The sequence below is a fragment of the Phocoena phocoena genome, chromosome 9, assembly GCF_963924675.1.
Source record: "Phocoena phocoena chromosome 9, mPhoPho1.1, whole genome shotgun sequence".
NCBI lineage: Eukaryota > Metazoa > Chordata > Mammalia > Artiodactyla > Phocoenidae > Phocoena > Phocoena phocoena.
The window spans coordinates 105,932,190-105,955,199 of record NC_089227.1 but is presented as its reverse complement, the minus strand read 5'-3'; the positions used below and the strand labels follow the sequence as shown (position 1 = coordinate 105,955,199).

General features: G+C 47.2%; 1 protein-coding gene across 1 annotated transcript in view; it reads right to left on the bottom strand.

Moving 5' to 3' along the window:
* Positions 1 to 9,878: 9,878 nt before the first annotated feature.
* The window catches only part of DYNC2I1 (dynein 2 intermediate chain 1), a 45,702-nt gene continuing 32,570 nt past the window's right edge, over positions 9,879 to 23,010 (bottom strand). Inside the window, exons 17-26 of the mRNA XM_065883636.1 lie at positions 21,858 to 22,020; positions 19,129 to 19,242; positions 18,970 to 19,031; positions 18,568 to 18,619; positions 17,439 to 17,499; positions 14,723 to 14,822; positions 14,450 to 14,581; positions 12,609 to 12,832; positions 10,804 to 10,974; positions 9,879 to 9,984 (exon numbers count right to left, since the gene is read on the bottom strand). Of these exons, the coding sequence (XP_065739708.1) occupies positions 9,879 to 9,984; positions 10,804 to 10,974; positions 12,609 to 12,832; positions 14,450 to 14,581; positions 14,723 to 14,822; positions 17,439 to 17,499; positions 18,568 to 18,619; positions 18,970 to 19,031; positions 19,129 to 19,242; positions 21,858 to 22,020 (1,185 nt within the window). The remainder of the gene's footprint in view (positions 9,985 to 10,803; positions 10,975 to 12,608; positions 12,833 to 14,449; positions 14,582 to 14,722; positions 14,823 to 17,438; positions 17,500 to 18,567; positions 18,620 to 18,969; positions 19,032 to 19,128; positions 19,243 to 21,857; positions 22,021 to 23,010) is intronic.

Here is a 23,010-nt window from a genome sequence, read left to right as displayed (position 1 = left end):
CCCCATGTAGGGCTTTGCCCCCGCCCCAGAGTGAGAGGCCCTGACCTTCGGTGGACACATATCTGGCTGGCTTCCCTGCAGGATGGCACACTCCTGAATGGGAGTGGATTATAGGACGTACCCTACCACTGTAGACGGTACACACGTTCCTGAACAGAAGTGGATTATAGGGAATACCCATAAATGTAGACGGTACACACACTCCTGAACGCAAGTGAATTATAGGACGTACCCTACCACTGTAGACGGTACACACTATCCTGAATGGAAGTGGTTATGGGACGTACTCTACAACTTAGTCTTTACACACACTCCTGAACGGAAATGGTTTTAGGGCGTACCCTGCAACTGTAGACAGTACACATGCTCCTGAACACTGGTGGATTATAGGGCATACCCTACAATTGTAGACGGTACACACACTCCTTTGGGAACTAAGGGAAATTTTTCCTGCATCTGGATGGATTTGCTTGCTGTTAGAGGCTCTGTTTTTTGGCTGCAGACTGAAATCTTGGTACAGTGCCCGCTGGACTGCAAAGCACAGCCTGGATCACGGCAAATAGATCTGTGCGAACTATAAACACCTGTGGAAAACAGCTCAAAGGGCGGACACTGCAGAAAACGGGTCAGGAGTTTCCTTCATAAATAACGGGGTTGAGCATTATGGAACGGGTGTGTCGGGTGATTTTATTTAAGAAAAATTATGCTTCACTAAGACAACACTGCTGCCAGCATCCTTTGATGCTCTTTTTCATAAGAAAATAAAAGTAACCTTTCTATATGCCTCTTTGTGATATACATTTAAAAACACAGGATCCTTTGGAAATGTCTTCAAATCTTACTTTCCATCCTCACCTCTACCTCCTAAAATCACCCCAAAATACCAGTCTAGAAGAACTGAATGTCCCACTTGAATGGAGATCTTGGTGTAGCAACACAGAACTATTAACTTTCTCTTGAGGAGAGAGGAGGCTGTGTCTAAAGACATAAGAGGGCAGGTGCTCTCTCTGGGCCTTGCATGCTGCCGGCTGCTGAGGAGGGATGACCTTCACCAAGGATGGACCAAATACATCTTCAACAAAAAGGAACAGGGAGTTGAATTTTCATGTCATGAACAGATTTACTATACACATCCCGACTGCATCCGCGTGTGTGTATATATCTCATTAAAAAGACCATGGTACAGCCACATTCAAAAGAATGATATTGGGCCCCAGTCTCACACCATGTACAAAAATTAACCCAAAATGGACCTAGGAAATAAATTTAAGAGCTAAAACTAGAATATGTTTAAAAAACCGAGCAGTAAGCCTTTGCAATTTCTTGTTAGGCAGAACCTCTTACACGACACCAGAAGCACATGCACCAAAGAAAAAGAAATGGATTGCATCAAGATTAGAAACTTGTGCTACAAAGTAAACCATCAAGAAAGTGAAAAGACAACCCACAATGAGAGAAAATCTTTGTAAATCATATATCCGATGAGAGACATATCTAAAATGTATGAAACCACTTACTCTTCAACAATTAAAAGATAAATAGCCCAATTTAAAAAATGGGAAAATGATCTGAATAAACTTTTCTCTAAAGAGAATATACAAATAACCAATTAGCACATGAAAAGATGCTCAACAACATTGGTCTTTAGGGACACGCAAATCAAAACCACAGTGAGACACCACTGCGTACACGCTGGGATGTCTATAATCAAAACGTCAGATGGTAAGTGTTGGCAAGGATTCCACTCTGAGGTGTGCATCCAAGTGAAATGAAAACATGCACCCACACAAAAGCTAGTGCACAAATATTCCTAGTAGCATAATAGCCCCAGAGTGGAAACAATTCAAATGTCCAGATGATGAATAAATAAAATGTGGTAGATCCATACAATGGAATAAAAAGAAATGAAGTACTGACACGCAGATGAATCTTGCAAACATTATTACGTAAGTGAAAGAAGCCAGTCATAAAAGACCACATATTATATGTTCCATTCATATGAAATGTCCAGAATAGACAAATCTATAGAGACGTAAAGTAGATTAGCATTTACCTAGGGCTGGTGGGACTGGGGAACACTGGGGAGAATCTGCTAAGGGACACAAGATTTCTTTTCACAGATATAAAAATATTCTAAACTTGGATGATAGCAGTGATTGTATAACCCTGTGGCTTTAATACCCAAAGCCATTGAAGTGCACACTTTATTTTTTTTTGAATATTTATTTATTTTGGCTGTGCTGGGTCTTAGTTGCAGCACACGGGATCTTTTAGTTGCGGCATGCAAACTCTTAGTTGCTGCAAGCATGCAGGATCTAGTTCCCCGACCAGGGATTGAACCCAGGCCCCTGCATTGGGAGCATGCAGTCTCACCCACTGGACCACCAGGGAAGTCCCAAACTGCATACTCAAAATGGGTGAATTGCATGGTATGTGAATTGTATCTCAATAAAGCTGTTTAAAAAGTGCAAAAACAAAAAAGACACTGGAAATAAAAGTAATAAAACTAAAGAGTATTTCCCTCTGGGTGGCCCAAGTACAATTATCTTTTTCTTATATTTTTAATATAATTCTCAATTATCTTCAATATGCACATATTACTTTTTATAATTTCAGAAATAAACCCAATTTTAAAAGAATATATAATATCCTTGACGCATGATAGGTTACGTCTTTATTCTAGTAAAACTGGGGGCGGAGTCACGATGATGGCAGGCGAGGATGCGGAGTCTGTGTCTCCCCACAACTAGGGTGCCTGCCGGACACTAACACTAGTGTGGGACCTCGAAGCCCAAGGAGATGGGAGGAACCCTCGAGCGACCGGGTAGGACGAAGGGGGATTGATGGGGGAGGAGAAGCGGAGGCCAGACAGGACCGGCGCACCTGAGGGGTGGCTGGGAGGGCGAGGGGTTCCCACGCCTATAGGGACCCTCAGGGGCTTGGAGAATCAGGGGGAGGGCAGCTAGCATCTCCCCTGCCCAGGCAGGCCTGCTGGGCTCCCAGGCCAGGTCCCCCGCCCACTGGGCTCCCAGCCTGGTCCTCCATTCTCTGGGGCCCCCTCTGGCCTTGTGGGTCCTAAGGGCTGGGAGAGAGGGAGGGAGGAGGGGGAAAGACAAGGAGAGGCAGATGGCGGTGGGGGGACCCTCCAGGACCAGAGGATCAGGGGAGGCATGGCAGGCGTTTCCCCCCATCCACTTGGGCCCCAGGAAGCCTGCTGGGCTCCCAGGCTGGTCCTCCATTCTCCAGGGCCCCCTCCGGCCTCATGGGTCCTGGGGCATGGGAGGGAGGGAGGGAGAAGAAGAAGAAGAGAGGCCAATGGGAAGGGGCCCTCCAGGATCGGAGAATGGGGGAAATGTGCCTAGCATTTCCCCCGCCCACTCAGGCCCAGTGAGCCTGCTGGGGTCCTGGACCTGGTCCTCTGCCCTCCAGGGCCAGAGGCACACCTGGGCCCCTTCTGCTGCAGCCCCTCCTGCTGCACCTAAGCCCCACCCCCCACCCCCCACCCCCCCAGGGCCTTTTCCCACCCTGTGGGTCCTAAGCATAGGTACCACCCACCACCTAAACCCTGCCCCTTCCTAAGCCCCACCCCCACAGCCAAGGTCTTGTCCAGCTTTTTTTTTTTCTCTTCTTTTTTACTACTGTAGGTCTGTTTTACCTTCTGGTTGTTGTTTCATCTATATTCTTATTTTGTAAATTCTTTCTAACATATCTCTTAGTTTTCTAATCTAATTTTATTTTTTACTCTTTGTTATTGCTCTCCTCCTTTTTTCCTTTCTGCTCCTTTTTTTTTTCCCTGCCCCACATGGCTTTCAGGATCTTGGTTCATGAACCAGGGTTTAGGCCGGAGCTCCTGTGGTGGGAGCTCCGAGTCCGAATCACTGGACTAACAGAGAACCTCAGACCCCAGGAATATTCACCAGAGTCAGATCTCCTGGAGGTCCTCATTTCGGCACCAAGACCCAGCTCAACCCAATAGCCTACAAACACCAGTGCTGGATGCCTCAGGCCAAACAACCAGTAAAATAGGAACATAATCCCACCCATCAAAATAAATAATAAATAAGGTGACAAAAAAATATGTCACAGATGAAGGAACAAGGTAAAAACCTAAAAGGCCAAATAAATGAAGAGGAAATAGGCAACCTACCTGAAAAAGAATTCAGAGGAATGATAGTAAAGGTGATCCAGAATCTTGGAAATAGAATGGAGCCATGGATTGAGAAAATACAAGAAATATTTAACAAAGATCTAGAAGAACAAACAAACAGAGATAAACAACACAATAACTGAGATGAAAAATACACCAGAAGGAATAAATAACAATAACTGAGGCAGAAGAATGAGTAAGTGAGCTGGAAGACAGAATGATGGAAATAACTGCTGAGGAGAATAAAGAAAAAAGAATGAAAACAATTGAAGACAATCTCAGAGACCTCTGGGACAACACTAAATGCACCAACGTTTGAATTATAGGGGTCCCAGAAGAAGAAGAGAAAAAGAAAGAGATTTGAAGAGATTATAGTGGAAAACTTCTCTAACATGCGAGAGGAAATAGTCACCCAAGTTCAGGAAGCACAGGGAGTCCCATACAGGATAAAGAGTAGGAGAAACACAACAAGACACATATTAATCAAACTAACAAAAATTAAATTAAAAAAAATACTAAAAGCGGCAAGGTAAAAGCAAAAAATAACATACAAGGGAATCCCCTTAAGGTTATCAGCTAATTTTTCAGCAGAAACTGCAGGCTAGAAGGGAGTGGCAGGATATACTTAAAGTAATGAAAGAGAAAAACGTACAACCAAAATTACCCAGCAAGGATCTCATTTAGATTCGATGGAGAGATCAAAAGCTTTACAGACAAGCAAAAGCTAACAGAATTCAGCACCACCAAACCTTTAGCATTACAACAAATGCTAAAGAAACTTCTCTAGGCAGGAAACACGAGAGAAGAAAAAGACCCACAAAAACAAACGCAAAACAATTAAGAAAATGGTAATAGGAACGTACATATTGATAATCACGTTGAATGTAAATGGATTAAATGCTCCAACCAAAAGACACAGACTGGCTGAATGGATACAAAAACAAGACAGGTATATATGCTGTCTACAAGAGACCCACTTCAGACCTAGGGACACACACAGACTGAAAGTGAGGGGATGAAAAAAGATATTCCATGCAAATGGAAATCAAAAGAAAGCTGGAGTAGCTATACTCATATCAGATAAAATAGACTTTAAAATAAAGACTGTTACAAGAGAAAAGGAAGGATATTACATAATGATCAAGGGATCAATCCAAGAAGAAGATATAACAATTATAAATATTTACGCACCAGACATAGGAGCACCTCAATACATAAGGCAAAGGCTAACAGCTATAAAAGGGGAAATTGACAGTAACACAATAACAGTAGGGGACTTTAACACCCCACTTACACCAATGGACAGATCATCCAAATAGAAAATAAATAAGGAAACACAAGCTTTAAATGACACAACAGACCAGATAGATTTAATTGATATTTATAGGACATTCCACCCAAAAGTGGCAGAATACACTTTCTTCTCAAGTGCACATGGAACATTCTCCAGGATAGAGACCCACGTCTTAGGTCACAAATCAAGCCTCAGAAAATTTAAGAGAATTAAAATTGTATCAAGAATGTTTTCTGATCACAATGTTATGAGATTGGAAATCAATTACAGGAAAAAAACTGTAAAAAACACAAAGACGTGGAGGCTAAACAGTGTACTACTAAATAACCAAGGTATCACTGAAGAAATCAAAGAAGAAATTTTTTAAAAATACATAGAAACAAATGACAACATGAACACGACAACCCAAAACCTATGGGATGCAGCAAAGCCAGTTCTAAGAGGGAAGCTTATAGCAATTCAATCTCACCTCAAGAAACAAGAAAAATCTGAAATAAACAATCTAACCTTACACCTAAAGCAACTAGAGAACAAGAAACAAAGAAAACCCAAAGTCAGTAGAAAGAAAGAAATCATAAATATCAGAGCAGAAATAAATGAAATAGAAATGAAGAAAACAATAGTAAAGATCAATAAAACTAAAAGTTGGTTCTTTGAGAGGATAAACAAAATTGATAAACCTTTAGCCAGACTCATCAAGAAAGAAAGAGAGAGGACACAAATCCGTAAAATTAGAAATGAAAAAGGAGAAATCACAACTGACACCGCAGAAATACAAAGGATTATAAGAGACTACTACAAACAACTATATGCCAATATTCTTGGAAAGGTACAATTTTCCAAGACTGAACCAGGAAGAATTAGAAAATATAAACAGACTTATCACAAGTAATTAAATTGAAACTGTAATTAAAAATCTTCCAACAAACAATAGTCCAGGACCAGATGGCTTCACATTCACATTCTATCAACCATTTAGAGACAATACCAATCCTTCTCAAACTCTCAAACTCTTCCAAAAAATTGCAGAGGAAGGAACACTCCCCCAAATTCATTCTACAAAAGTGACCATCACCCTGATACCAAAACCAGACAAAGATACTACAAAAAAAGAAAATTACAGACCAATATCCCTGATGAACATAGATGCAAAAATCCTCAATGAAATACTAGCAAACAGAATCCAACAGCACATTAAAAGGATCATACACCATATCAAGTGGGATTTATCCCAGGAATGCAAGGGTTCTTCAATATACGCAAATCAATCAATGTGAAACACCATATTAACAAATTAAGGAATAAAAATCGTATGATCATCTCAATAGATGCAGAAAAAGCTTTTGACAAAATTCAACAACCATTTATGATAAAAACTCTCTCCAGAAAATGGGCATAGAGGGAACCTACCTCAACATAATAAAGGCCATATATGACAAACCCACAGCAAAAATCATACTCAGTGTTGAAAAACTGAAAGCATTTCCACTAAGATCAGGAACAAGACAAGGATGTCCACTCTCACCACTCTTATTCAAAGTTTTGGAAGTTCTAGCCACAGAAATCAGAGAAGAAAAAGAAATAAAAGGAATGCAAATTGGAAAAGAAGAAGTAAAACTGTCACTGCAGATGAAATGATACTATACATAGAAAATCCTAAAGATGCCACCAGAAAACTACTAGAACTAATCAATAAATTTGGTAAGGTTGCAGGATACAAAATTAATGCACAGAAATCTCTTGAATTCCTATACACTAACAATGAAAAATCAGAAAGAGAAATCAAGGAAACAATCCCATTAACCATCACAAAAAAACGAATAAAATACCTAGGAATAAACCTCCTAAGGAGGTAGAAGACTTGTACTTAGAAAACTATAAAACACTGATGACAGAAATCAAAGATGACATAAACAGATGGAGAAATATACTATACCATGTTCTTGGACTGAAAGAATCAATATTGTGAAAATGACTATACTACCCAAAGCAATCTACAGATTCAGTGCAATCCCTATCAAACTACCAATGGCATTCTTCACAGAATTAGAACAAAAAAATCTTAAAATTTGTATGGAGACACAAAAGACCCTGAATAGCCAAAGCAATCTTGAGAAAGAAAAACAGAGCTGGAGGAATCAGGCAACCTGACTGCAAACAATACTACAAAGCTACAGTAATCAAGACATTATGGTATTGTCACAAAAACAGAAATATAGATCCATGGTACAGGATAGAAAGCCCAGAGATAAACCCATGCACATATGGTCACCTAATCTATGACAAAGGAGGCGAGAACATACAATGGAGCAAAGACAGACTCTTCAATAAGGGGTGCTGGGAAAGCTGAACAGCTACATGTAAAAGAATGAAATTAGAACACTCGCTGACACCATACACAAAAATAAACTCCAAATGGATTAAAGACCTAAATGCAAGACTGGACACTATAAAACTCTTAGAGGAAATCATAGGAAAAACACTCTCTGACATAAACCACAGCAAGATCTTTTTTGACCACCTCCTAGAGTAATGAAAATAAAAACAAAAATAAACAAATGGGACCTGATGAAACTTAAAAGCTTTTGCACAGCAAAGGAAACCATAAACAAGACAAAAAGACAACCCTCAGCATGGAAGAAAATATTTGCAAATGAAGCAATGGACAAAGGATTAATCTCCAAAATATACAAACAGCTCATGAGCTTAATATCAGAAAAACAAACAACCCAATTAAAAAATGGGTGGAAGACCTAAAGAGACATTTCACCAAAGAAGACATACAGATGGCCAAGAGGCACATGAAAAGATGCTCAACATCACTAATCATTAGAGAAATGCAAATCAAAACTACAATGAGGTATCACCTCACATCGGTCAGAACGGCCATCATCAAAAAATCTACAAACAATGAACGCTGGAGAGGGTGTGGAGAAAAGGGAATACTCTTGCACTGCTAGTGGGAATGTGAATTGGTACAGCCACTATGGAGAACAGTATGGAGGTTCCTTAAAAAACTAAAACTAGAACTACCATATGACCCAGCAATCCCACTACTGGGCACATACCCTGAGAAAACCATAATTCAAAAGGACACATGTACCCCAATCTTCATCTCAGCACTGTTTACAACAGCCAGGACATGGAAACAACCTAAATGTCCAACGATAGGTAAATGGATAAAGAAGATGTGGTACATACATACAATGGAATATTACTCAGCCATAAAAAGGGATGAAATTGGGTCATTTGTAGAGACGTGGATGGACGTAGAGTCTGTCACACAGAGTGAAGTAAGCCAGAAAGAGAAAAACAAATACTGTATATTAATGCATATATGTGGAGTCTAGAAAAATAGTACAGATGAACCTATTTGTGGGGCAGGAATAGAGATGTAGACGTAGAGAATGGACACGTGGACACAGTGGGGTAAGGGGAGGGTGGGACGAATTGGGACATCAGGATTGACATATATACACTACCATGTGTAAAACAGAGAGCTAGTGGGAACCTGCTGTATAGCACAGGGAGCTCAGCTCAGTGCTCTGTGATGACCTACATGGGGGGGAAACGGGGGAAGGGAGGTGCAAGACGGAGGGGATATATGTAGGCATATAGCTGATTCACTTCATTGTACAGCAGAAACTAACACAACACTGTAAAGCAATTTTACTCCAATTAAAAAAAAAAACCGGTAATATCCCATTTTATAATTTTAAGATGGTACCGTCATATTTAAGAGAATTCTTCTATTCTAACCACTGTACATAAATTAAATATTCCCGATGGATTTACAGGTTCCGGTCAGTTCGGCTCAGCCCAGTGGGGCTGGCCTTGCGGGAGGCTGCTGCTGACCCGGGCAGTGGAGCGGACTCCGGGGCTCCGGGGCGGGTCCCGTGTGGCGGTCTGCGCGACCAGGTCTCGGTCTCTCGGGGGAGAGGGGGGCGGGGAGCTGGATGCGGGGCTGGGGAGCGTCGCCTGCACGGGGGTCGCCCTCTCTGGCCTCTGCTTTGCACTGTTCACTTCCACCCGTTTCAGACTCTGTTGGTTCCCTGGGAATTGACACGACACGACACGACACTCTCATTTGCTGTTTCCCGGGACCGGTCGCGCGGAAGGAGCAAAGGCCTCGGCGGGCGGGTCCGCGAGTCTCGAGGATGGAGCCCAAACCTGGGTGGAGGAGACCCTGGACTGGACCCGCGAGAAACCCCCGGGGAGCCGCTGGGGTGGGGGGCTGCCGCGAGGGGCTCCCACGAAGGTCACCCACGGGAGGCACCCACTGGACACCGTCCAGGTGAGCGCCCGGACCCGCCCCCCCCACGACACCACCCGACCCCTCTTCACCCCGCGGCGCTGGACACAAGGTGTGCCGGGCGCCGAGCTCCAGTGGCGCAGGAGGCGAGCGCAGGGGGCCCGCATGGACCCCACGGTGGGCCGTCAAGGCCCGACGCCTCCGTGCCCGCAGGTCGCGTCGCCCGGTTCCTGGTCCTTGCCGGGATCTGGGCAGCGCCGCAGTTCTGAGGTGTAGGCAGGGCGCAGCATCCTAAGAGGACGATGGGAAGTTCAGGGATTCATGAGAAACTCGGTGAACAGCGCCAGGTGCTGGCCTGCTGAGGGTGCCCCAGGCCCTAGGAGCCTGACTGTTCTCTGCCTGGTCCCAGTTCTGGGGTGAAACCGTCCCATCGCTGGCGAAGCAGCAGACACATGTGGCCCAGAGAGAACAAACCTGCCTCCCACTGAACTCTCACCTGTCACTGTGTCAGTGACACTGGGTGTAGGCAAAGGCCGTCACCCCAGAATTCTCCTGTCCTTAAATCCCTATAACTGTACAATTAAGAGAATTTATATATTTGCATCATCTTTAGACAAAACTAATTTTTAACAATAAAGCATAGTGCAAATGTGTCTGAACAGACATCCCAACATTACCAGCGGAAGTCCAACAAAGTATCAAAGAAACACAGGTGGGAGGTCATTTCAGCAGTCAGTCCTTTAATTTAAACCTGTGAATATGTCATTTTATGTATGACTAAGAAAACTGTTCATTAAATGCATTTTTATTTGGATTGTTTAAAAATCTAGTAATAAATGTTACAATATTTTAAAGCTGCTCTGAAAATCAGTAGAAATATTCTTGGAAAAGAGCATCCTACCTGGCTCTCTGTTGCCTTTGAAGTTCAGTATACACTAAAATGTCTGCTGTTTCCATTCAAAAATAGTAATTTATTTATGGCATATTGAAGTGACATTCTTGAAAAATTAACTCTGGACAGACACACGCCTTCTATCTACACGAATGTACACCCATCAGCTGTAACATCGGGGTCACCACACGGCTTCCTCGCGGCATCCCATGACCTACAGGGCTTCCCGCAGCAGCAGCCGCAGCCTCTGCAGCTCGTCGCCCACCGGGGCCACCCACTCCCGCCGCAAGTACTGGACGTCCAGGTCGCCTGAGGCTCTGGCCAGCACCAGGGCCAGGAAGCCACTGCGGGTCTTCTCTGCTTCACCCACGACAGTCATGGCCACCAGCCTGAAATCGAGAAGCACACGCCGTGTGATCCCGAGTCTCCCGATTGCCCACCTTCCCAGGGGGGAGAAGGAAGAGGAGAAACGCTGTAAACACAGGGGGGAGGAGCTCCTTGGCATCAACCTGGGGATGACTTTGGATCTGGCTCCAAAAGCAAAGGCAACAGAAGCAAACAGGTGGGACTACGAAGCAGCTTCTGCACAGCAAAAGAAACCAGAAACAAAATGAAAGGGCAACCTACAGAATGGGAGAAAGTATTTGCCAATCATACATCTGTTAGGGGGTTAATAACCAAAACATAAAGATCTCATATAACTCAATAGCAGAGAAACCAAGCAATCCAATTACAAAATGGGCAGAAGATCTAAACAGAAAATTTTTCCAAAGAAGACACACAGATGGCCAACAGACAAGTGAAAAGATGCTCAACATTATTAATCACCAGGGAAATGCAAATCAAAACCACAATGAGCTATCACCTCACACCTGTCAGAATGGCCATCATCAAAAAGATAAGAAATAACAAATGCTGGAGAGGGTGTGGAGAAAAGGGAGCCCTCCTGCACTGCTGGTGGGAATGTAAATTGGTGCAGACACAATGGAGAACAGTGTGGAGGTTTCTCAAGAATTAAAAATAGAGCCAACATACAATCCAGCAATTCCACTCCTGGGTATTTATCCAAAGAAGATGAAGCCACTATCTCGAAGAGATATCTGCACTCCCATGTCCAGTGCAGCATTATTCACAAGAGCCAAGACATGGAAACAACCTAAGTGTCCATCAAGGGATGAACGGATAAAGAAGATGTTTTGTGTATATATGTGTGTGTGTGTGTGTGTGTGTGTGTGTGTGTGTGTGTGTGTGTGTGTGTATATATATATATATATCCATATACATGTCGAATATTATTCAGCCATAAAAAAGGAAATCCATTTGTGACAACATGGATGGACCTTGAGGGCATTACGCTAAGTGAAATAAGTTAGACAGAGAAGGACAAACACCGTGTGATCTCACTTCTGTGTGAAACCCCACCTCCACCCTGCACACATACACACACAAAACAGGCTCACAGACAGAGAACAGCCTGGTGGTTGCCAAAGGAAGGGGGTGGGGTGTGGACCAAACGGGCAAAGGGGTACAAGCTTCCAGTTATAAAATGAACAAGCCATGGGACGCAGTGCACACATGGCAACTATGGTTAATAACACTGTAGTGCATATTTGAAAGTTGATGAGAGTAAATATTAAAAGTTCTCATCACAAGAAAAAGCTTCTGAACTATGTAAGGTGACAGACGTATCATAAGACACTATATGCAAACTTCGCATCGTTATGTTGTGCACCTGAAACCAGTATGTTTTACATCAGTTATACCTCAATATAAATAAATGAACGACAGATAACATAATTCTTTGATCCTTAGACTATTTTGGACTAAATATGAAACAAACACACTTTAAAGTGGTTTTTCAAGATCTTACTCAAATATATAAATATAAAACTAATATTTAAATATAAATAACCATACTTTAAAGTGTGGTGGCCTTATACATAAATCAAGTAAGAAAGACCATCAGTGATGCTTCTGCAAAAAAACACCTAGGAGAGCTCATCCTGAGTTTCATCAGACTTACCTGTCCGGATAGACGGGCTGTTTGGCGACAGGACCCAAATCGCTCTCCAGGAGGTCCCAAATATACACACAGGATGTGTCGTCCTGGACCAGGAACACAGCCGGTCTCGTCGAGGACCACTGCAGGCCAATGACGGCGCGGCCGTGGGTGCTCTCGTCCCACTGCAGGAGCGGGTGCTCGGCCGTCAGCTGGTGCAGCCTGATGCTCCCGTCAGAACAGCCAGCCTGCGGGAGGCGGGGAAACCTTATCACAGTTCTTTCCTCTTCTTTACTCAAGCTCAGTAGCCAAGGAAAATTTTCAGGACATCAGCTTTTTTTGTTGTACAGCAAAAATATTTGGTTTATATTTTGTTTTCCAAACATAAAATCGTAACATTAAATCTTGTCCTCACAAATCACGAAGGTGAGCGTTTGGAGATGCTGATACACTTTGTACCCCCTGCCCCTCCCCAAAAGGGCTAATAATTGGTGAATTCAGTGAACATATAAATAGGTGTTTATTTTTAACATAGCTGAATATTGCTGACTCAAGCATACGACATTAAGACTGGCAAGACGGACATCTTTTTTTAAAAAATCACATACGTTTGCACATATAATATGGCTTTACGTTCCTTTTGGATTGAAATTTCCATAAAACAAAACTCAGCTGGCCTAGTTAAAGACTAAACTTTTAGCCTAGGAAAAGGAAACAATTCCTTTTTACTCAATATATTTAATTCTTCACATATTTAATCTTTCAAAAAAAGCAGAGGCAAGATATAGCAATCACGAAAGCTTCTAAAGTAAATGAACAGATTTATGCATAATAGAGCCAGGTGCCCACTGTCGGGAGGGTGGAGGGGACCCTGGGCCAGCCGGGGACTAGGGTGTGCGTGCGACGCCGGGTGGGTGGTGAGTAGATGGAGACCAGAAGAGATCTCGATGTCGTGTCCTGTACACAAGCACTTCTGACTGCCCAGGTCTTGGTTTCTAAGTATTTTTCTCCTAACAGGAGCCAGGACTCCTTGGAGTAATGGCTGATACCGAGGGTTCCTGTGCCAGAAAGCAAAGAGGGGCTCCCGGAACGATGTCAGAACCACCTCCAGGGACCCCTTCCCCCGGGGGGACCATCTGAGCAGTGGAATAAAGGCAGGCAGCGAATCTGAGACGCACTGAAGACAGTGAAAAGCCTCGTGTGTCCACGTTTAGACAAGAAATACACACGATCGTGAGGAAAGGCAGTCTTCCGACCAGCGACAGCTCCCACGGAATTAATGACAGGGCGACAGAACCCGCCTGGTGACCGACACGGGGGCTAAGACGCAGCAGCAGGCCCTGGCTGGCCAGACGGGGAAGGGGGGGCCCCATGGTCAGGAGAGGCCTGCATCTAATCGTGAGGACGCCCAGGCCCTCTGTGTGATGCTGAGGCCGGTCCCAGTGAAGGCGGTGAGGAGCCACGGTGACTGAACAGGACACGTGACCCGGGCCACGACGCTGCTCACAAAGGACACTGTCAGGACAGTCGCGGGCTTGCACTCAGACCCGCAGAGAGCAGGGCTGACCTGGGCTACAGGAGACCAACACCCAGCCCCTGGGGTGGAGCGTCCTGGCCACGGCAAGTGTGTCACTGCACACTCAGGCTGGTGGGGGGCGAGGGGGAACGCTCTGTGCCGTCCTTGTAACTGTTCTACAAGCCGAAAATGACGTCAGAATAAAAGGTCTGAAGAAGATCCAGACGACAGCCTCATGGAACGAGCTGTGCTGACCACACGGATGGGACTTCAGGAGACCAGACCCGAGCGCTGTGGATCCCAGCAGACGCTGCGAAAGAATCAGTGCTTAAAAAACAGGCGTTCTTACCAGGAATATCGGTTCTCCAAACGGTGAAAAGTCAATCACGTTCACCTTCACCGGCCTCATGCCCTGCTGCTGGGGCCTGAACAACCTGGGAGACACTCTCATGTCTTGTCTGGTGCCATGGCTGATGAGGCCCTGAAGGGAGAGTAAGGGGGGAACCAGGCGGGGTAAAGCTCTTATTCTTGAAGCAATTTAATCAACATTCTGATTAAAGCAAACAGTAAGTTTACTTCCAACAAAAATACTTACAGAATGAAATCTAGACCGTTTACTCACCATGTCTGTGCCAACAACAAAGCGATTAGAGTCTGAAGGCAGAAATTTAACGCTCAGTGTCTGTGTGGAGCCCCAAAACTCATAACCTTTATGGGAAAGGCTGGAAAACAGCAAAGATGAACAGATGGGCAGTCTTGAAACTGTCAGGGCGGAGGTGACACTTAACACCGTCACCTGCCATCTGCCACTGGACGCGCTTCTAGTTCCTTTCCCCTTCGCTTACCATAGGCTCTGCACAGTTCCTTCAGCCCGTCCTCTTGCTCTTTCTTCTACTGTCTAAGCCACTCTTTCATTCACAGACTTAAATTTCAGAGACAACAGTTCCATTTCTAGAAATGTCTTTCTGATCGCACAATTCTCTCTCGTACCCTGCTGGGTGTCCCTCACATGGCAGCGTCGTGACCCTCCCCATGAGCCTGGCCGTGGACGTGCCCCCCACAGGCAGCTGTCCCAGTGCTGACAGCCCCCAGGCACTGGTCTGCCCCACACTCGCTCCTCAGCTGAGGACCCCTGACCGCACCCCGACTCGGCTTCTGGGATTCTCCCGCTGGAGAGGCGGTGCGTCCCAGGGTCCCAGGCGGGGGTCAGCTCCAGCTCGCTGCCCTGCAGGCTGACTTGAAGCTCCGCCCTTATTCTGGCACTTTCCTCGCTTTTTAAAAGACCGTATCTAGTGTGCTGTTGCTTTTCTACCTTGTAGCAGCCAGGGCCCAGGGCTGCTCCTGCTACGCTGCCCCAGTCCTGGGTCGGGGATCCGGCCCCTCAGTCCTCCCCTCTCTTCTTACCTCCAGCCGAGATCCCCGCCTCGGGGCCCGCTGCCCTGGGCACCTCCACGCTGGGCCGGGTCCCGCCCGTCCGCCCTTCCCGCCCCCAGGCCCCCTCCTCCCCCCGGTCCTCAGCTGCATGGTGCCCCTCAGCTGAGCTGGACACCTGGGCGAGAGGCAGGCTCTCCCCGGTTCCTGGAGCCAGCCGGCCACCAGGTGTGCTCAATCCCACCCTTGACTGAGCCCAGCCCTCCGTCCCCGCGAGTGCCGCCTGGTTCAGGCTCTCATCTCGGATCTCCAACCACCCCCACGGCAGCTCCCGAAGCTCTCCCCAAGTCCCCTCCTCTGCTCCACGCTTACACTGCTGCCAAGTTCATGGATCTAAACTGCAAACAAGACACACCCCTCCTTATGTAGAGTTCCAAGAAGAGTCCCCGTCACCCTCGAGAGAACTGTCTGAACCCTCGGCGCAGCGGACCCTCCTGAGGGTCAGGCCACCGACTCTACCCTTCTCCTGACAGCAAACCTACTGGCAGGTCTGAAACCGTCGGCGTCTTCATGCCTCTGGGCTCCCTCTGCCCGGGGCAGGCTCCCTGACTCTCATCTCAGCCCCTGTCCCACGGCCGTCCCTCCTCCGAGCCCCCACTCAGCATGGCTCCCCCCAGCACTTGACGCGTGTGCCGAGCCACGGGGATGAGGAGACGTGCCACCCGGCCACTCTCAGGGGAGGCCTTGCTGCCCCAGGGGCCAGGGGCACTTCACCCAAGGTCCCCCCTCCTCCCCGGGATGCCCGTGTTCGGGGCCGAGGGAGGGAGGCTCAGGCCTGGCAGAGGGGCTCTGGAGAGCCGCTCCTGCGGAGCTCCGGGCCAGGCAGCCGCCGGGGGGCCTGCCTCTCAGCCCAGCCCCTCGCCACCACCCCTGCCAGACGCCAACCCCACGGCTGCAGTGGCTACTGGACACTTGTCTGCACTTAAGGGCCCTCCCTGAGGGAAGAGGCACCACGAGGCAGCCGGTAGAACACACGCCACTCGGCAAGTGTGCGGACACGGTCTGGACAGATGTTTGTTACACCCGGACCTGGGGGAGGCAGTGCCACGCATTTAGCGGGGAAAACCCAACATCAGCTACAGGTGACGCCTTCCTTTAAAGAGCGTATGGTTAAGTACAGGAGAAACTTATAGTTAAAAGATAAATGCAATGCATGGTATGAAGTGATACGGCCATAATGGAGATGAGAATGGTCTCACAGAAATTCAGTGAGCCGTCAGGGGGCCACCCGTGGTGGGGTCTGCAGTGTATTAGATGAGTTTTTTCAGCGTAACTCACTCCTTGTCATAATTATACTGAAATCAACAGCAGGTGATTTACAATCATGAAGCATGTATGAGTTCACTGATACAACCCAGAGGTGTTCTGTCTGATGAGGAAAAGTCAGGCTAATATCAAAGCGTTTTCCAGGGTAAATCACAGGCTGATAGCTAGGCCCTGACTGCGGTGAAAAGATGAGAAAAGACATGTTCGGGAAATAAATTAACATGAAATATATAAATACCACAAACAATATTCATACATCTAAGATTTTTACATCATATTATTTGAGTAAAAACAGAAACCGAATTTCTGAATAAAACTTTCATACCAATGCTTCTAGTTCCTGAAACTTGTCTACTTAACTTCAGGGTTGTATTAAAACTGGATGAAAAAGAGTCAAATCGTACCAATTCATAAGATAGAAAATATTTTAATCAAAGAAAAATGTTAGCTCTATACCTGGCAATTGCATTTATTACTTTGATTCATTAATAATAAACTAAGTAGCAAATAAACTATTTAGCAAAAATACAGTGGGGGAAGTTGGGGCTCTTCAGTGCCAGCCTGGCCATGCCTTACTACCTAACGCTATTTCCTCCTGTGGGAAACAGGGCCTTGTGAGCAGGGATGCGGCACAGACCTACCTGTCACTCAGCTGAACCGCGGCACCGTGCACCAACTTTATCCTCCCTCCAGGTAGTAAACCTACAAACAGAGAAACCAGAAGTAAATGCACCTCGTAATACAAGTTAACCAAAATCCAATTACATCTGCCTGGAATTATTTTTCATTGCTTAAATATCTGTGTTAGGAAATAATACAAAAATGCAGATTGATGAAGAGTGTTCTGTCCCTCACGCAGGGGAGGTTCCTGCAATTGCCTTAGGATATGAATTAAGAATTTGCATTTCAGGGCCTTAGGGGAAGAGCGTTGGTGGATTCAATATCAAAAAGCCTTTACATTTTTAGATTTGATTTAAAAAGGGAAGTACACTTAAGCAAGAAAAGAAAAAAAATCAATATTTAACAAACCGCCAATTCCCCACAGAAACCCTCTCCTGCAAATGTCCTCCCGCGCCGGTTTCGGTTCGTCATGCAGGTGGGGAGGCCCCCTCCGGCCCCTCTAGCCCCGTCCCGCCCCGCCCGGTGTCCCACACCCACGGCAGCCCCTGCTCACAGGGAGCAGAGCGGATGCTGCACGAAGACGAGGCTGAGAAGAGAGGCCCCTCAGGATGGTTTCCACCGCATCCTTTCTCCAGGAGAGGGGGGGGTCCACAGCACCGGCCCCTCCTCATTTCAAGAAGTCAGAGTGACTCTGGTCCTATTTTCTGGCTGGCTCTACGGGGGTGCCCCCGGCCCAAACAAGGTGAAGGGGCCGGTCATTAAATAAGCGGCTGGAGCTGCTGAGGAAGTGCAGGCGGGCGGCCCCTCGGTGCCCCAGCCCAGGGCGTCGGGACAGCAAACTGCCGGCCGCAGAGCCCCCCCACCCCCGGTGGCTCCAGTCTCAGAGGTCTTGGGGGTCACACACACCCGGGCCTTTAGACACCGAGTCTCGGGGACGCCCTCAGGGAGCACAGAGCAGACGACACACACGGGCCTCCCGTGACAAGGGCATCAGGGGCCTGTTCAACAGCCGACAGGTTATAAAATACACAACTTAATCTTCATTTTCCATGCAGCTAATCACTGATTCTTCAAAGCGGTTATCGGTATCTTTAATCTTTATTGATTTTAGCAACCGTTGATTAAACTCAGTTTTCATTTAATAGTTACCTAAGTCACTTACTGCACCTGCAGTATCTGCTTTTGCTAATTCAACCACCACCTGAAATGAACACTGAAGATGAGTGTCAGCACGTGTAATAATCGTGAAACAGTCACTAAAAATTTAATTGCTCCAGAAAAAAGACTAGCGTTTAAAAGTTATAAATTCCCTTCTTCGACCTGTTCCTCTACACTCTGTGACCGGTCAATGCCCTGTGCATCCTCCGGCCCTGACACTGCTCCCCTTTCACTCCCACAGGCATTCCCAGCAAGCCCGTCTCGTCCTGGTTTCCCCACCGTAGCTGACTGCATGGTCGCCCCTGCTCCGCACGCATCTCCCCCTGCCACCCCGACCACAGAGCACCGACCACCACGCAAACCCTGGGGTGAGCGCTCGCACGTCCGACTCACCCACACGTTGAGAACCCCACTCTCGTCCAAGGAAGCGACGTGGAAGGACAGGCCTGCTGGCTCTAGTGAAGACAGAACCGGGGAAAGACCGGCTCATGACCAGGAAACCACATCTCACAACTTGAGCTCAGGACTTTATGGAAGTGAAGGGTCACGTACCTTCTTGAGTAGAAAACGGTGAAAGCACACAGCTCTGTCTTTTGCAGACAGACCCTGCGATGGGTTCTATTGCCTGGAGGGGACTGCGGTGGTTTACAGACGTCAGGACACCGTCTGAGGATGAAAAGCACAGGCACCACACGCACGCCGTGAGTCGTGGGATACAGTTAACATTGTGCAGGGACAGGCACATCTTCCCAAGCACAGGCCACGCGGACCACAGTGAAAGGACACGTGCCATGGCTCTCAGCATCACCGAGGAGCAGAGGCCGCAGACCTCGTCACACCTGTGAGAGGCGGGCCCTGTGTCTGCAGGACGGCAGGTACAAGGATGGACAGAGCGGGTGGGGGGCTCTCCACGGCAAGAGGGAGTCGCAGAGACAGAGCAGAAGCTGGGGCCTCCCCGGCTGCGGGGGAACGGGGGCCTCACAGCCAGAGCAGCACAGGGAACGGGGAGTAGGGAGACTCGGGAGCTGCAGGCTCACCACCCCCACCAAGGGCAGCACCTTTAAAGAAACGACACCTCACAGTCCAATGGAACAGAGCTCCTCTGACCTGGCATATCCACCTACAAAATGTCCAGGAGTAGAAAAGAACAGACCAACTCCACACAAAGCTACCGAAGGAAATGCGAGAGAAAATGCAAATGAAAGCATTTCAACCCAAGAAAATTCCCCCTCCAAAAAACAAGCATGAAACAGAAGACCAAAATCCAACACTCCAAACTACATCACATCTCTTCAAAAATACATTTGGAAATGTATTTAAAGCACGTAAACAAACAAAAACACCTGGAATCAGAAACCCAGAACAAAAATGGATTAAAAAACATCAAGAAAGAAAATGAGAGTTAGGGCTGAACTCAAGAAAGAAACTGAAGAAAAAGACAAAACGGTCTCAGGAATGAAGAATAAGTGACAGGGTTTCAGATTCAATGAACTTGAGGGAGGCCAGCTGAGGAAGGGGTGTCCTCTGGACCTGAGGTTACTGAAACTTCGAAGGTTTTAATGACAATGTTTAGATGGCAAAAGAAAACGAAGGCAGCATGTTAATGGAGTAATTAAGTTTAAAAACTTAAGAGTTTTAGTGTTTTGAACACGGTGGTGAATTCAAAGTTGAATTAGTAATAGCAGCAGTTAGAAAACGCACATTCTTAAAAGGTATCTTTTCTAACAGCATCAAACCCGTAAGGTACCTATAAACTCATACATTCTCAATAGTGGCAATTTCACCCCCAAAGCGGCAAAAATTGGTTGCTGGGAGACAAAAGAAACCTTGCCCTTTTATGTATAAAACACAGATGTACTCAGAGAATGTATAGAGATACGCAGTATATGTGCGGTGCTCCAGGCAGGGGCGATCAGGCTCCTTGGCGAAGAGGAGGCACACCCGACACGCCTGACACAGGACTGTGTCCAGAGAACACAAGGCCTCAGAACAACACAACAGTAAGAAGCAACAAATCAATTTACAAATGCGTGAAAGACCTAAACACACCCCACTGAAGACAGACAGCAAATAAGCACCTGGAGACGCTCCGCATCACACGTCCTCAGGGAAACACAAAATAAAACCTCGAGACACACTCGCACCCACCAGAAGGGCAGGAAGTCTGCCGGCCCCGCGGGTGAGGACGTTCAGCCCGTGGCGCCTGGGGTGCAGGCTCCAGTCCTGACCGCCAGCCACAGGAATTAACCAGGAGCCCACCCACCAGCCGGCGCAAAAACCCACGTGGTGCCCAGCAGAGGACCCTGCCCAGAGAAGGAGGGGTGACGTTCTGAGCCCCACACAGCCGTGACCACAGGCACATCTCCCGAAGGGACGGAGGCCAGGCTTGAAGGCCTGGGCCCTGCAGGGTCCCATCATTTGCCTTCTGAGAAGGTAAAACTACAGAGAAAAAGCCGATCCTGGGACTCATGAAGACGGGGAGACGCAAAGCCAGCTGTGTGTTGGGTGCGTGGGTGGGGGGTGTCCCTGGGCAGGAACAGGGAGAAGGACGGTGAGAGACGGTCAGGTCTGAGTGCAGGCCCTGCCCCGAGGTCACTGTGCTCGTGGACGAGCCTCCCACCCCTGAGCACTGGCAGGTGGGCAGAGACGGGTGCTGAACAGGTCACGTCCACAAAGCACTGAGAGAAAACCCCGGAACACAAGTGCCTACGCAGGGGCGGGGCAGGGTGGGGTGGTGGTCGTGCTTGTCCTTGTTCGCGGTTGTGGTTGTGATTGGCTGTGGCTGGAATTGTAATTGTGATTGTGGTTGTGGTTATGGCTGTAGTTGGCTGTGGTCGGAATTGTGATTGTGGTTGTGGTTGTGGTTGGTTGCGGCAGCAGCCGCATTGGCATGAAGTATTCACAGGAGTCTGACTAGGGGTCCTGGCAGCTCCAGTGGTTCTGGTGCCTTTTGACCCCTGAGAGGCCACTACTTCTCTCCTTCAGCCTCCAGTGGGGCTGTCTGAGCCACAGGAGCGCACACACCAACGCACTTCAGACTGATTTAAAACTGGGCGTCATCTCACTGAGGACCTGAAGTCCCCAGAGCTAACAGGACGGAGCGCTCCCATCACCACTGCCACTGCCCGAGCAGCTGCCGGAAGGAGGCTGTTTCTCCTGTTTATCACAGGTCTCTTTTGCTCTTAGGTCAGAGCCGTCCTCTGGGATGACCTGCATGAACGATGCAAAGGGATCTCACGGCTGCTCCGGAAGACCCTGGGCTGGCGGGCAGTGTCACTGACCGGTGGAAAAGGTTGCGGTCCTGAACGTCCAGAAGCACCCGCTCAGCTTCACGTAATGATGGATCCTGGCATCTTCCCTCAGATCCCACACGACCACCGAGCCGTGCACGGTCCCAGCAAACAGCAAGAAGGCTTTAAAGGGGCTAAAGCAGCAGCACGTGACCTAGAAAGATGCATAGAAAGCCGGAGGCTGACAAGTGGAGGCACCGGTGCCCGTGGACCTTCCACCTGGAAGCCGAGGGCGTCTGCGTGCCGTCTCCCTGGGTGACGGGAGGGATGGCGGCTGCGGGGCGTGGCCACGGTGCCTCCATTCAGCCCCATCAGGTGGCCCAGAAGGGCTGATGCCTCTTCTGCCATTTTATTTACATCCTGCATCACAGTAAGTCGTTATTTTCAAGCCCCCAAAACTGATACCCATAAAAGTAATCCTTCTCCACAGCTCTGGAGGAAATCGACGACTTTGAGGTCAAGGACCACATGACTAGAAACACACGCGTAAAAGGGCAGCTCTCCCACTGTACCCGCGTGGTCGTCACACCACAGCCCCACTAACCAGGGGCAGGAAACGCACGCGGCCAACGACCTGGAAAATCTCAGGCACATTAAGAAAGCTCTATACAGAATGGCCATCATAAGAAATCTAGAAACAATAAATGCTGGAGAGGGGGTGGAGAAAAGGGAACACTTTTGCACTGCTGGTGGGAATGTGAATTGGTTCAGCCACTATGGAGAACAGTATGGAGGTTCCTTAAAAAACTACAAATAGAATTACCATATGACCCAGCAATCCCACTACTGGGCATATACCCTGAGAAAACCAAAATTCAAAAAGAGTCATGTACCAAAATGTTCATTGCAGCTCTATTTACAATAGCCCGGAGATGGAAACAACCTAAGCGCCCATCATCGGATGAATGGATAAAAAAGATGTGGCACATATATACAATGGAATATTACTCAGCCTTAAAAAGAAATGAAATTGAGCTATTTGTAATGAGATGGATAGACCTAGAGTCTGTCATACAGAGTGAAGTAAGTCAGAAAGAAAAAGACAAATACCGTATGCTAACACATATATATGGAATTTAAGGGAAAAAAATGTCATGAAGAACCTAGGAGTAAGACAGGAATAAAGATGCAGACCTACTGGAGA